This window comes from Heterocephalus glaber, unplaced genomic scaffold (genome assembly GCF_053883595.1).
Source record: "Heterocephalus glaber isolate CG9 unplaced genomic scaffold, H.glaber_assembly_v1.0 deba00001504, whole genome shotgun sequence".
Lineage (NCBI taxonomy): Eukaryota > Metazoa > Chordata > Mammalia > Rodentia > Bathyergidae > Heterocephalus > Heterocephalus glaber.
Window position 1 is genome coordinate 22,592,085 of NW_028258324.1, and position 16,901 is coordinate 22,608,985.

The 16,901-nt window shown below is 34.3% G+C and overlaps 1 protein-coding gene across 3 annotated transcripts in view; it reads right to left on the bottom strand.

Moving 5' to 3' along the window:
- Plod2 (procollagen-lysine,2-oxoglutarate 5-dioxygenase 2) overlaps nucleotides 1-16,901 on the bottom strand; it is a 90,008-nt gene that overhangs the window by 47,229 nt on the left and 25,878 nt on the right. For all 3 annotated transcript variants that reach the window (XM_004834397.3, XM_004834396.3, XM_087186301.1), the window contains exon 2: nucleotides 1,607-1,698. In XM_004834397.3, the coding sequence (XP_004834454.1) occupies nucleotides 1,607-1,698 (92 nt within the window). The remainder of the gene's footprint in view (nucleotides 1-1,606; nucleotides 1,699-16,901) is intronic.

Below are 16,901 nucleotides of genomic sequence, written 5' to 3' on the forward strand. Positions count from 1 at the left end.
TATTTTAGAGCACCTAATCAAGTTCTTTGTATGTTCTAGACATTACTCCTCTGTTCAAAGTGTAGCTGGCAAAAATATTTTCTCATTACACAGGCTGTCTCCCCACTCTGTTATTCTCTTTGCTGTCCAGAAGCTTTTTAATTTGATATAATTCCATTTTCTGATTCCTGGTATTATTTCTTTGGGTAATTGGGAGTCTGTTCAAAGGGGCTTTGCCTATAACTTCAAGACTTTTACCTTTATTATCTTCCAGGAGGTTAGGTGTTCCTGTTCTAACATTTAGTTTTTTTAATCACTTGATTTACGTATAGAACTATATGATGAGAGATATGGGTCTAGCTTCAGTCTTCTGTTTATAAATAGCCAGTTTTCCCAGCACCATTTGCTAAAAAGGTTATCGTTCCTCCAGTTTATGTTTTTGGTCCCTTTGTCAAACATCAGGTGATTGAATGTGTGTGATGTTGTTTCTGCATGCTTTATTCTATTCCATTGCTCCACATGTCTGTTTTGTGCCAGTACTATGCTGTTTTTATCACTGTAGCTTTGTAATATAACTTCAAATCCATGACTGTGATGCCTCCTGCTTTGTTCTTGTTACTGAGGATTTCATTTGCTATTCTCGGCCTTTTCTGGTTCAATGTTTTTTCTAGTTCTATAAGGAATGTGTTGGTTTTTTAAACTGGGAATGCATTAAATCTATATATCAGTTTTAAGAGTATGGCCATTTTGACAATGTTGCAACCCCATTGACAGATTTTTTCTCTTAAAAAATAAATAAGAAAATAAAAATAGCAGACCCCATACAGAACAGTTTAACAGTTCTATCAACTTCCCCAGTCTCCTCAGATTGTATGTTAGTGAAATATCCCCTGGAAATGTTTTCTTAAAATATAAGGGCCAGGGATTTAGCTCAGTGGTTCTACCACTTGCCTCGCAAGCAGAAGGACCCAAGTTCAATCCCTGGTACAAAAAAAAAAAAAACAGAAAAACAGAAAAATACCAACAAAAGCAACTAAATTTTTACAATGTTACTAAATTTCTCTAGAACAACCAAAAAAGCAAAACAACAAAGACAATTCTAACTAATAGAAAAGGTCACACACACACACACACACACACACACACACACACACACACACACAGAGCATAACCAACAGTAATTATTAAAAGATTATTCAAAGCCGATAAAAAAACCCTACTGTCAAATCTTAATTATATTGTGTTTTTACACAACACTCCAAAAGAAATGATGTAACATATATATATAATTTCATATTTTTCTGTTGTTTATAGAACATATATGAACCATTAGAAAATTATAAGAAATTACTGAATGGGCTAAACTATATCTTTAAAACTATATAAACTAGGGCCGGGGATTTAGCTTAGTAGTTTCGCTGCCTGCTGTGTAAGCACAAGGACCCAAGTTTGATCCCTGGTACCAAAAAAAAAAAAAGATTAAAAAAACTATATAAACTAACAGCAATTATGTAACCAAATTTCATCTTTCTGGATGATTATAAATTGTGTTGATGTTGTGGTTTCTATAAAAAAGAACTTTAGACACATATTCCAACATCTCTATAGATTAAAAGATATACCATACCTTTACAGTGTAATTGAAGTATTTGGCTGACTGCATAAATCGGTAATATCCATCACTTTCTTTTGTAGCTACAGTTATGACTAATAATTTATCTGCAAAGACAAAAAATAATAACATAAGGAAGTTTACCAAGAGGTTAAATGCTAACACTTTACAGTTCACTAGGGTGATTAGAGACTTCATTAAACCTATAGGAATGTTCTAGTTTAATTTACACCAGACTAAACAAAGAGCTACTAAACAATTGGCAATTAAAATTGGTTGATTACTATTAAATGATGAACACATCAAGTAAATTATTTCAATGGTTAAAAAATGTTTTTCATGTTTAAAGAAAAGATCCTCAATAAAGTATCTCAACATTAAGAGAAAAGCTTCCATAAAATGATTACAATTCTTAAATCAACTTGCTTCATTTTCACCTGAAATCAACCCAGATCTATAATACGTATCAATGAGGTCGTGTAGCACATTACAGTCATAAAAATACTGATGTGCAAAACAAGGAAAGATCTAATCATAAGAATGATCTTAGGGCCAGGGATTTAGCTCAGTGGCACTGAGCCTGCCTCACAAGCACAAGGTCCTGAGTTTGATCCTCGGTACCAAGAAAGAAAAAAAAAGAATGATCTTAATCTCTAAAATAAAGTGTGGCAAACTAGTAGTAACTACTTAGAAAAAAAATCTAATATTTTCATATTTCTACTTTTTATTTGAAAATGTCCTAAAAATCATAACATTTATATCATTCATTTTTTGTGTTGCTTTTCTTTAAAGAATAACTGGAACCCAAATCAGCATTTCTAATATCAGCATTAGTAAATACATAGCTTTTACCCTTTTTAATGGATTATTATTATTTTTGATCTAACATAAAATCTCCTCTTAGCAAACACAGGTAGATTTAAGGAGCTATTTCAAAAATGACTATATAAGCTAGTAAACACACGATGTTTGTCAGAAAAACACATTAAAGAAATGAATCAGCAAATGCCAAAGGGGCTGCAACATTTCTTTTCAGCTGTAAGATTTATGGTGATCCATGGACTAAGAAAGCACAACTAACATCTTGGAAACATTCTGAGCACTAAGTTACATCATTTGATTCTCCTTCAAACTGCTATTAGTATGAAAAAAACCAGGTCTTAGAAGTCTCTGAAGCAGGAGACAAAGATCAGACATAGCATTAATGCATTATAGGAATCAGTTAAAAATAATTTCACATTAAACAAGATAATTCTTTGCCAAATTTTGAAAATTACTAAGAAAAAATATAACATGTAAATATAAATGTAATTTACATAAGAAAATAATAAATTGAATCATTCATTAGTCAAACAAAAAAAGGAAAACATTTCCATGAAGATAAATATCAACATTTGTAGATTTCTTTCAGGAAAGAGGTATGTCAAGCATAAATTTCACCACAGGAAATAAATATTCTAGGTAAAATAAAGTCATCTTGATTAAAGTTGTAAAAGACTGAGTAAACATTTTAATATTTTTAATGATTCCTTTTAACAAAATTCCCTATATATAGTTTCAACCATTAGCTATTTTAAAAATTTGATGTTACCATTCATAATAAATTTCAAAATAGGCCTTACCAGAGACAATCACCAAACATAGTCTTAGATTTTGAGTAGTGTATTCTATACTTTCCAATGCCTCTTTTCTCTGCAATAAACTGACTCTACTTAAAGGTAACTTTTCTTGATTTTTTTTTCTATATAAGTCCGAAGAATTAACTATAAGTTTTTTTTCTTTTTCCTCTTTTATTAGTATATGTTTGTGATACACATTATGTAACACATTCATCTTGGGGAATTTGTATACATGCATATTGCATATTGATCTTTTGTACTTCCTCTATACGTTTAGATTTTTAGAGTGGATGAATTTTTACATTTACCATTTCCAGGATAAAATTAACAGCAAGGGTGTCATCATCCTTAATAGGAAAAATAATGTCAGCCAGATCATTAAGTAGACAAAAATATTACCCAGTTCAATGACTCAGAAGACAAAGCTTAAAAAATGTGTAGTCTCATAATATCTAGCATTCCTATGCCAAATAAGGACTCCTGATTTTTTTCTGTATTGTTGCTGATTATAAAAAATTGTAATAAATTATGCAATTCTGTTAAAGAAAAGTATGCTTTATAACATTTCATGTAAACAGCTCAGCATCATTGTTCTGATGAGAAATCTTAAAGAAAAAAGTACTGACATGTACAAGCTGTTATCACTCAATTCAAAAACCTAATTTTCTTATTTATAAAGTGTTTTTAAAGTATTAAAACTTAACCTAAACTGGCACATACTTATTTTCAACATAACGTACACAACAAGTTTACTAGAAATGAAAGGATAAAACCTGAAAAGAGACAAAAAAAAGCATGCTATCAAAAAAGACCAGAATATGAGAAATTCTACTGGACAAAGACCTAAATAGTCAAAAGCAAAAGGGAAAAATGGAAAGGGAAACTTATAGCATATTAACTGATTATTAAGGTAGGCTTCGGCCATCGTAAATGATGATCTTAATTGGATTCTGATCTGAAAAAACAAGTACAAAAAGGCACTTATGAGAAAACTAGAGCAATTTAAACACTATTTATTGCTATCTTAAAATTATTTTTAACATGGTAACAACATTAACATATTTTTAATAGTCACATTTGAAAGATACATATTGAAATATTTACCCAAAGAATAATATAGATCTGAAATTTGTTTTAAACATATTTGTGGTAGACAGAAAGCAATGAAAAAGATTAAACAAGGCTGCCATATATAATTGCTGAAACTAGATTATATGTGTTTGAAAATTCCTATAATTAAGAGAGTTCTGTTTTATGCAAAATTTACAATCTTTCAATCATTAGAATGATAGAAAATTACTTAGTCTATTGTTAACACTCTCAATCATCTCAGTAAAAGAAAAGACAAAATATAAAAAGGAGAGGTTTGTGCTCGCTTCGGCAGCACATACAATAAAAAGGAGAGGTTTTAACCAAACAGTATTATAATTTACATAACTATAGTTACTACCTTACCCAATCCACCTTTTATAAAATAGTATAATAAAGTGAGATGTCTGAGGAAATAGGCTTCAGTAATAGTCACTCCCCAACTACTAATCTCTAGTAACAGTATCTACTAATCTACAGCAACAATACCTCATCATTTTCTGTGTTTCAGCCAGATGTCTAGCACTATGATGTCAAAGAATAGACAAATAGAAGCTCAACTGTAACCAAATTAACCTCTTTCTCCAGCTTTTGACTCTGAGGAAAGATGAATATGAAATATATAATACATCTATACAGTGTAGTGGATTTGAACAACCACTTATCAAATAAAAGTTACTTTACTATAGACAGCTAAGTTAGGTAGAAATATTATAGGCAGTCAGCTAGGGCTGGGCCCTCAACAGAATCAGTGCAAAAACTGAAAATACTTTACAACTGTGGCTGGAGAAGCATCTTTCGGAGACCAGGCCTCAAGACAGATAAAATGACTAGGGCTGCATACTTCCCCAAAAGACAAGATAAGGGGTAACACATGGCCTAATGAAGTCTGGATAGACATCAGTCACCGCAGTGGGTGACCAAGACCTCAGGACCCATCATTTTCTAGAAAGTCTTTGTTCTTTCCATGCACACTTGTTACATGACTTATTCCCCCATTGGATCAGTTACCTAAGCAACTATACTTGTAACCTTATTGATTGTTCAGAGCTTTAACTCACATTATATCCACATGGTTTTTGCTCTATAAAACTTCCCTGTAAAGTAAGGTCCTTGGCTACCCATTTTGGACTCCTCCTGCCTCTCAGGAGCTATACTCTCAATAAACATTTCCTTCTCTTAACCTCTGTTGGTCCTAGCATTCTTCAATTTTAGAAAACACAAACTTGGCGTATCAGACATCTAACAGATTGGGAGTTATAATATTTCTCATATCATATTTAGAGGTCCTGATATCATTTCCTATATCAACTTCATCACAAAAAGCAAAAGCAAACCTCTGTAATCAACATTATATAGTTCCCCCAACATGACTAAAGTAACAGTTATTAATCCTTTTATGGCTAGTGTTCCATTGGTTGTGATAGAAGATGTACTATTAGAATCATAGTTCTTTTCCCCCTCCAAATAATTCTTATTACCTGAGCAAGAACATTCACTGATGACCTAATTTTAATTTCCCTTTCCAAAAACCATGGGTTTAATACCAAAAGTCATTTTGCTAATATATCCTGTCACCAAATAGTCACGCTGCACATAAAATCCATCTGAAATCCATTGTCTTAATGACAGTATCACAGTAAGTAACTTAGCAGTAATCTGGCTGGTTTTGGTACTTAAATCTTCCCAAATAAATTAGCTCATAGTTCTTAATTTTAAATTTGCAAAAATCAAGGAAAGAAATTACCAAAGGAGTTCTGAGTAGACTGTTTTCACTGTGCAACTAACTCATTTTTATGACCAGACAGCTCCTTCATCTGCAGCAACTGGTGGTTCTTAATTATCTACTGAAGGAACAAGTTTTCTTAGTGATGATTAGCACAGAGCTCGGATCAGCAAGCTTTACTATTAAAGGACAAGTAACTATTTTAGACTTTGTGGATCACATACATTCAGTCAGTTTCACCTCCCTCCTCTCTTTCCCATTCTCCCTCTCTTCTTTTTTTTTTTTTTTTTTAATTTTTACAGCCCTTTTAAATAAATAAAAAAATCCCTAGTTCTCTGGCTGGCTGTACAAAAACAGCTTGAGCCAGACTTGGCCTATAGGTTATATTTTGCTGATATGGTTGGTCACACGGGTCTGATGACAAATTATTTCTTTCAAATCCTAACTTTAACATTTATCATTTGTTTCAAATGGGTCAGATACTTAAACTCTGTGTTTTATTTGTTTCTAATATAAATAATAGCACTTCTTGATAGTTTCTTTTCAGGGTTAAGTGAATGTAAAATGGTTGACATTCAAAATCACACGTGTGTTACACAGTATCTATAATTTCTATTATAAAGTTGCATGGGTGAGATGGGTTGTAGTTGATATATAAATCTCAGCACATTGTAATTCAATCTCTTCCTCTACCACAAATGCTTTTAAGGTTATTTTCTTTAAAAATGTAAAAATAGTCTTGAAGCTATTCATTTAAATAATTCAGCAAATAGTTATAGTTAAGTCCTTCTCAAGTTTTGCATCTCTCCATCTCAATGCAAGCTATTATTCTAACTCAAGTTATAAATACCACTTGCCTAGGCTTCTGCCACAGCTAACCAAGGCCATTTTGCCAACGTTAGTCACATCTCTTAGCGATCTATTCAAAACACTTAGGATATCTGATCATGCTACCCACTGCTAACACCATTAAGCCTCAAACTCCATTACCAGGAAGTTATTCTTAACTACCTCCCTCCTCTCCAATCTCATCCACTTCATCTCTCACCTTTGGTCATTCTGCTCCAAGCTCACTGACCTTTCCCCTGCCCCCAACATTGCCTGCCTCTTCCCACCCACAGGAAAGAGCCGATCTAATGTCTGTCCCTGTTCTCCTGATGTAGCAAGGCAAATTCGAGAGTTTCATAGACATGCCACTTACTCAGAACAGGTCTTTCTGATTTACTAGATAGTATTTACTATGCACTTTTGCTGCACTCTTTCAGAGTACTGACCATAAATTGTAGGTAACATATTAACATAAACAATATTTGAGATTAAAGTCTCTCTCTCCAAAAGGAATACTAATAGCAGAAAGGCAAGATGTCATTCTGCTCACTATAAGATGTTCAAGGCTTATTACAGCATTAGTACATAGTAAGTTCTAAATAAGCATTTTGTTTTAATTTTTTAACTGATACATAAAAGCAAAAAAATTATACACATTAATGGCACTCTGTGTACAATGTTTCGATACATGTATACATTGTGTAATATTTAAATATTTTTGAATGAGTGAATTCAGGGAGAAGTGATATTATACATCTCATATGTATGGGTGTATAAAATAATTTATTTTCAGCAAAATCCCTACATATTTTTAGCATTATCTCAAATTTACAGATGAAGAATAAGATTTTAACAGGTTGTGCAATTTAGCCAAAGACAACTCACAAGTTCCTAAAAAACCCACAATTTAATCTGCATTTTTTCCAATATTTAAAATGCATGGCCTCACATAATGGCAAACGTTAGGGATCTAGAAATAAACTTTTGAGATTTATTCTGTGTGCAGTAAAGACAGGACGCCTGAAACTTCTATCTTCAGAAATACTGCTTGCAGGTTTGGCCTTTAGCTGGAATCTGTAAAGCTGGATCCCAGACATTTCCAGATAGTTTTCCATGAAAAAAAAAATTCCTCACTCCAAGATAAGAAGGGCTTACTGTGCCTAAATTGTTCAAACTGTACAAACAATGCGGCTTATGCTGAACATGTGCTTTCCTTCTGGGCAGCTGAAATAGTAGAGGTTGCCTGTGTGACAAGTGCTCAATAAAATCTGTGGACACTGGGTTTCTATCCGATAGACAATACCTCACATGTGTTGTCACAGCCAAGAATTCAGGGAATTATGTACATTATGTATCATTCCACAGGGAAAAAGGCTGTTAGAATTTGTGCCAGATTTTCTCAGACTTCCCCTAGGTCCCTTTTCCACTTCCTGACTTTGCTTTGTATCCTTCCATTCCAATAAATAAAAGACATAATTACAACTCATAATGAATCCTGTCAGTCCTAGTGAGTCACTCAACATAGGTTTATTTGAAGCAGGTCTGACATATTTTTCTAGCTACAGGCAGCAAGTCTTCATCTGAAAGAGGCACCATAGTGCTAGTTGGTTACCTATGTGATAGGTGGTTAGGTACAGATTCTGGGCTCTAGAGCCAGACTACAGACAATGAAGAGACTTCAGCTAAACTTCAGAAAAGGAGTATCTGACACAGAAAGCATTAATACTTTGCTCCTCTACTGATAATCTTTTCACTTTAATGCAAATTAATAATACTACCTCAGTGACAGGCTAAAAACCCTATAAAGGATGAAACAAAGATGTAAAGGAAAAATAAGACTTATCCTGGATTTTGCAGTTAGGTGGTAACCAATTCAGGAATAAACTTGGGATTTACAATTTTTCAAAAAAATTTTTTCTAGATCTTTTTGTACAATTTTACTACCTTATTAAATATTGAGTCACCCGAAGAGTCTAAGAAATAAAAGCCACACAGTCTAGGAGGAAAGAGAACAATTTTATTTTGTGCAATTGTTGAAAGACATTCAAGACAAAAAGTCCTCAAGAGCAATGTATGTCATAATTTCAATAAGGACAAAATCCTAAAAAGGATGTATCAAAGGGACATCAGCAGATTCCCTAACTTTTTTTTTTTTTAAGAAAGGGGTAAGAAAAATGAATCTTTTAACAAGAAACTTCTAACCACTAATGCTACACACAGGGTATCTTCACACATTAGCATCCAGATAGGTGCCTAGATCTCCATAGCCAACCCTGACAACATACACAGAAACAGAAAGTAAGCAACATGCTAAGAAGTGGGGATTTATGCAGATGACCCCAGTCCACCCAGGGCTGAGGAGGTTCCCAGAAAATGGGCTTTCAGACTTAAAACAGCAAGACCTTGACAAGCCAAGATGAGTTTGTAAACATAAAAGCATATACAGTGTGGGACTAGAATGGGCAAATATTGCCAGTTATTTAAAGAAGGGCTTCACAACAAATGATCTTTCTTAGGTGGCACTGCGGATAAACTCTTTTGGAACCTAAAGGTCAATATCAGATAATAAGCAAAGCAGACCTGATTAGGACTTCCAGAAGTAACAGATATGGAAAAGATTACTGTGACCATCTCCATCCTTCCTGCATACTTCAAACCACAACATACCTTTAAAAATTTTTATTTCAAATAAAAATTGAACACATGCAAAAATTAAGAACTTTTTAAAGATTTTCTGATTTTCCTTTGGGAATCCATGTTTTCTTGGTGATATATGTGCTTTTTGTGCATATTTACATATGTATTTTGATTTTTAAAATTTTTATTAGTATACATTTGCAGGACATAATTACATGCACCATGTGGACGTGTACATGTGCATAATACATCTTAACTTACGTGCACTTTTTAGTTTGTCTTTTTAATAATCTAATAATGAATGGAAAACAAATTCCAAGTACAAACATATTATTAAAATCAAGATTTCCCAGTAGCTAGTAACATTCACAGTGCTATTAAAGTTAAAGACATTTAAGAAAAATAATTCAAGCAAATCATTATATCACAAAATACATCAAAAATAATATATTTATCATCAATGAAACTTAATTATTAGGCAAAGACTGAAAATTAAAGAAACAATCTTTCCTGGTATGAGGTACAATTTTTAATATAAAATATATAGCCATTTCATAACCATATCAATTACAGAAATCACTGATGAAAACTATATTGAGAAAACCTTGATATAATAGTCACACATTTAAATAAACTTGTATTCTCCTAATCGTAACAATATCCATATATTTATATATATGATCATATCATTTAATCTGTAAAAAAATGTTTTATTTGGAATGACTTCATAATCGGTTTTTTCAGTAATATCCCGCTCTCCTTTGTCACCCCTACAAATCCCAAGTTCTGCTTTTCAACAACTCCCCAGTGCTTAAATGTTAAGAATGTAACTAAACATGATAAACAGTAAAAAACACAAGAAAAGAAACCCACTCCTCCACATCCTATCAGTCCCTTCCCAGAAACATGGAGACAAAAATGCAAGGACTGGACTGCAGCCAAAAACTATATAATGACATCCAGCAAATTACTCTCAAAGTCAGAAGAGGAAAATAAAATTCAAACACAAAAGCATGATCATGCTAAAGCAAGCTTTAATCAGAGTAAGTAAAACCTGAGTTAAAAGTTTAAAAAAAGAAAAAAAATTCTATTTGCATTAAACACAAGCTCAAAATAAAGGAAAATAGGAGAAAGCTGGCCAAAAAAAGCAAAAGCAATCTTAACAAGAGAGGTGATGATTCCACTGCATTCTATACAGTCCATAAGTGAAAATTACAAGGCTCTTGGTGTACTATATTAAGGGAAATTCTGACAACACAGATTTTGGTCAGTATTACTAGAAGTCTGAAAATTATATCATATAGTGAACAGTTGAGGGAATAAGAATTCTTCAGCCTTTCTGAAAAGAAAAAACTCACCACTTTCCCACAACTCATATTTGAAGAGAAGAAAATTTGATTTCCTCTATATTGTTTTGGAGGAGAGAACTGAATGGGATATTGGGAGGGGAACTAATTGAGAGAAGGTAGATTTTGTATTGACATCAAATACAATAAATGACATCCACAATGAACGGGCTATTTTGGAAAAGCATTCTTTATTAATATTAAAACAAAGTATATAAGATCATTTTCCAGAGTTTATGACATGGAAAGCATGTATTATCCTTCAAAATTCTATGGAATTTATATACTAAATATAATTTTAATGTCAAAGGAAAATCTGCCCCTTCATTAAAAAAATGCATTTTCATATGTTGAATTTCATGAGTTCAAAGACTAAGCAAATGGAAAGATGTACAGTAATGAGATCTTCCTTGGAATGAGGTGACATACTCCATCTGCTGTCCACATGTTTTATCAGACTATGAATTGCCTGCCAGAAATCTGGTAGCAAAGTAAAGTTAGCAACCAGCACAAAATAGCAGAGCCTAAGATAATACAAGATAATACGTACATGTTCCTGTTAATTAAGGAGTAACAATGGGAACAGAGGTCACTTTCAATTGCACCTGTACTTACGCAAGTGGCTTCTAAGAGAAAGTTCCAAGGTAAGGTGCCTGAACCAAGATAACTTTTACTTTTCCATAATGAAAAATTAATCTTTTATACAAGTCTGCCTAACCTGAAGGAATAAATCTGGGAGGCAAATTAAGAGACCATGAAAAATTATGGTCTGCCTGCAATAAGGATGAAAGAAAAGTTCTAACATTCATTTATTCAGTTATAGTGAAACATTTGCTCTTTCTACTCCACATTGCTATAAACACATTATAAAATTATTTTTAAAATGTGACATTGTTCATCATATCTGCCTTGCCTAAAATGAATACATTTAAACTTAGTAGCAGCCCATCCTCACCTTGTCTTGAAAGTTTTATGGCAGTTACTTTGGCAGCACAAAATCTCCCCTTGGCAACTTGCTAGTTAGTTCTCCACATCATTCAGAAAGTAGTTACTATATGAGATTACTAAAACCCTGAATTGGCATATGTCTTAGTTACTTTCTTACTGCCGAGACAAAATACCTGACACTCAAAGTTAAAGGTGGAAAAGTTTATCTTAGCTCAGTTTGTAAAAGTTTCAGCCCACAGCCAGCAGTTCCAAAGCAGGGTGGCATGGCAGAGGGGCACTGCCGAGGATAAACAGTCCATGGCATGGCAGGCAGAAGGCAGCAAGCAGCAGCAGCAAGCCTGCCTTTCCTCTCTCCCTCTATATTCCAACCAGGTGATAAACCTATTGATTGGTGTCACCCACAGCCAGTGTGAGACTTCTGTTATTCATGCCCAGAACTATGCTAATTCTAATCAGTGGACTAATTTAGTAGCATACACCCTTAATCCCAGTATCACACACTTCATCCACATTCACACACCCTAGTTCCAGCCACCTCTGAAAAGCTCCTATGAATGCTTGAGGCTTTACAGGGTTATCTAGATTCAAGCCATAACAGCATATTAGATAATTTAGGGGTATAAATGTACATGCAAATGATTTGATATAGTCAAGTATTCTTATTGCAAATTATGTAAGATGTTTTACCTCTTTTGGAGGATATACCAGAAAATATAAGAAATATTCTAGCATTCACTGTTCCATGTTAGAAGTTTAAAAAACAGATTTGTATACATGACAGATATTTCCTTGCTTGTAACTTAAATTTTGAACTAGGTGATAGAGTAGAAAATGGTATTTATTTCCAAGCATCTGGCTGGCTTCTCCTCAGAAGATGCAAATGCACTGGTTCTGCATATACAAGTGAATATTTTATACCTCATACATAAATATATTCTACAATCCAATCTGTATTTTCATTCTTTTTTAAAATTTTACATATCTTTGAGATATTTTCAAATGTAAAGACAGCAGCACAGTGTTCTGTTGTATGGCTAAGCCATAATTTCATTAACACGCTAATGTTTAAGCTATTTTTAATCATTATATATAATTTTTAAAATACAATTGAAATTATATTCAGAAATAATGTCTTATAAATTCCAAATAAATTTTCTAGGCTGAATATCTTCCTATTTATCAATTAACTTTAGATTTTGTTCCAATTGTAAGATTTTTGCCAGACAGAATTTTCTTTTTTCTATGACATTGTTTTTATCTGCCATTAATTCTTATATCTTTGGGTTTTGTGTCTCACAGTCTACATTCTAAAAAGGTCTTCAACATGCTGCAATTATAAAATAATTCTTTCATATTTCCTCTCATATTTTAGTTTCATTTTTTTACACATGTATCTTTTATCTCATGCTGGTCTTCAATAAATGAAATGCTGAAACTACTGAGGCTTTATTCCATATTATTCCAAACAGGTAAGTTCTAAAGATCAATCCTGAATTACCAAATCTATGAAGAATTAATACTGTAATGTCTGAATAAAAAATATTTCTTTATTATAATTGTGATTGCAACATAACCTCTGGTTTTAAAAAACAAAATTAGCCATAGGTTATTTTATTTTTCCAGTATATAAAGTCTGAAAGACTAAATAAAAGAGAAGATAATAAAGCTTCATCATTTGTTTTTTCCTAAATGGCTTTATAACACTATTTTGATTAAATAAAAAGCTCTATCTGCAACATATATGAAAACACAACAAATCTCCCCTAAGATGTAGTGACTCCTGATTCTAAATGCCTAATTTTCCTATTTCTTCCCTCAATTTTCAAAAGTGACTGCCTTGAATTCTGATCCAGGTCCTACGATAAAAGTCATACCTGCACTACAGTCAAGTTATTACTGAAAAAAGTCTGGTCTGTGTGTAATTAACCTCAAAACACTGGGAAAGGCATCCCATAACTCAGAACAGTCTTAGTCACCCTAGCCATGTTTCATCAGCCTCATAATGCTGGACCTTGTTCCCAGAACTAAGCTAATTCAATGAGGTGGAGATGGAGTGGTTTAGGTAAAAATGCAGCTCAATCTGCAACTCTCAAAGCTTGAGGAACAGCATCAGAGCACAGAAGTATAGTATATTCAAGTTATAAACTAGGGAGAGGAGAATGAAAGAGGTTAATACCACATAGTAAACAAATTCTATATGTATGATTACAATGACTATGCATAAATAATAAGTTATTAAAAGCATTTAATTTCAATTCTACTTACTCCTCAGGCATTGAGGAGGCAGAAAGATGTAAAATGTACATGACTTGTCTTCCAGTAAATTATTTTATATAATTTGTGTGCAGCTCCCAAAATTAACTTTGTGGACCTTAATGATTTATGTACAACTTGCCCTCCTAAGACTCTGATCATCTGAGGCCACTTAACCTTATTCAAGAAACCAACCTTAAACCCTATCCTCGCTATATGAGTGCTTCCAATTCCAAGCTCTTCTGCAGACACATAGCCCTTTTGTCATAACTCAGTACCCTTTACTCTCTTCCATCAATGGTTAGGTCCCTATCATGACATTCTTTGAAGAGATGAGTAGATTCTGGTTTTGTTAATTTTTATTTCAGTATTTAGTACTTTTGTCATAATCCAGTACTAGAGCTGTGTGAAAGTTAACTGATTATGTCAACTTGAGTAACAAATGGCCTATAAAACTGGATCAGCATAGTTCTGGTTACGGCTGAAAGGATTTACTGAAGAAGAAGACCCATCCTGAGTGCGAGTGGCACCAACTAATAGGTTTGTTGCCTGAGCGGAATAAAAGGGAAACAAGAAGAAAGGCTCACTTCTGTTTCTTCAGAGGCACTCCAGTCTTCATCTTCACCTTGGACATTGTCCCCTGCTTCCAGCACAGATCCTTCAGCCTTACATCACAGCCTCCTGATATAGACTCTCATGGGACACTAAAGTAAGTTCCACATCTTCAACTGGATCCTTTTTTTTTTTTTTTTTTTTTTTTTGGTACTGGGGATTGAACTCGGGACCTTGTGCTTGTGAGGCAGGCGACGGAACCACTGTGGTAAATCCTCGGTAAACTGGATCCTTTCTATCTCCAGCATGCAGACAGCCCTTCTGCACTCTTCCAAACCTGACTTCAAGGTTGGCCACAATAAGCCTATCTTGTAAATCCTTATATATTTGTGTATCTTGCATTAACCTGATTCTCTAGAAAGCAATGACTGATACAAGACAGTACCCCAAACACTCACCACTCAAAAGAGGCCATGTTTGCTTACTTTAGTCTTTCTCATGATTTGCCCATTGCTAATCCTCACAATTTCCAAGATTTCTGCTAACCATCTAATATCCAAACTTTAAAGAAGGCTGAATCACAGACTTAAGCATCAACTAACAGATTTCCATTTCCCTAACTGTAGACATATCTTCCAATATCTGATACATTTCAGAGAAATTTTATTATTCTTTCTTAGAATATTGTACCTCTAGTCCTCCTCTATTTTAGTTTCTTTCTGTTCTGATTTGGATCTTAAATATCCATCAAAAGCTCATGTTTTGAGGGCTTGGTCCCCAGCTGATAGTTACTGGGAGTGGTAGAAATGTTAGTAGGTAAGGCCTAATCGGAGGAAGCAGATCATTCAGGGTACACCCTTGAAAGGTGTATCTAGTATCAGTCTCCCCCCAGCCCACTCCAGCTGCCACAAGGTGAGCAGCTCTGCTCCACCATGCACTTCCCACCATGATGATGTTGACTCACCACAGGCCCAGAAACAGAATAGACAGGTAAATCATGCACTAAAACCTGTGAGACCATGAACCATAAAACACATCTTTCCCCTAATTGTTTTTCTCAGGTATTTTATCACAGTGACAGAAAGCTGTCTAACACGTAAAACTGGTACCAAGAAGTGGAAATGTTGTTATGACTATACCTGATCATATGGTTCATTAGTCCTTGTAGGAGGAATTTGGAAAATTCTGAAGCAGGGTAGAAAAACTTAGAATGTTGCAAAAGAATGTTAAAGGAAATTCTGGTAGGAGCTCAGAAAAATAGAATGCTTATAGGAATCTGGATAGAAAGACTGTACTGATGAGATTTCAGATGGAAATGAAGATTCTATCGGTAACTAGACTAGAGGCCATTCACAGCAGTGAACGTGTCTATATTTTGCTCATGCACTGAGACTGGAACTGAGACTGAGTTTAAGGATAATGGAAGTTTAAGGAAATTTGGAAGAAATGTCAGGTTAACACACTATTCACGCAGTGGCATGAGTATTGCTCACAGCATTTAGCCACATTTACAGTGAGAGCAAAAATCAGATTGTCAAGAATTTTAAAAAGACTAGCAGTTTGACCAGAAAAGAAGCTTGTGTAAAGTTGCAGTCAAGAATGGTGTCCTTAAAAAAAAAAAAGAATGGTGTCCTTGTCAAAGAGATTAGCACAATTAAACAGAAGCCAAGTAATCCGCGCGGGGTAAACATGACTTCATCTCAGGAATCAGCAAGACACTATCCCTGCCAGGCTCAAAGGTATAAAAATATAAATATTTCACTTGAGAAGAGAGTGTCAGGGCACCCTGCTCCCACCAGGCTACCTAGAAACTTCTTTCACCAGGATTTGTTTCAGCTTGTGCAGCTACCTAGGTATTCAGTCTCTCTCATGGTCCAAGAGGACATGGCTACTTCTCAAACCTGTGGCAGATGCAGGCACTGTCCACATGATGCAGGTTTTGCATGCATGCACGTGCAGGAATTATGGGGTCAGAGAAGCTTCTACCAAGATTTCAGAGAAGTGGTTCGGGGATTTAGCTCAGCGGCACTGCAACTGCCTTGCAAGTGTAAGGTCCTGAGTTTGATCCTTGGTATCGCAAAAAAAAAAAAAAAAAAAAGATTTCAGAGAAAAGCCTGGGAGGCCAGGGAGTATGCAGCTGGGTCAGGGTTCCTTCATGAATTCCTTTAGAGGGCAATGTGTGCAGCTGTGACACTGCAGCTAGGGGCTGTAATGAGACCCCAAAGTTATAACATGGAGCATCAGGCTGGTTTTTTGGAGGGAGTTGTTTTGTTTTGTTTTTCTGGTATTGGAAATTGAATCCAGGGTCCTCA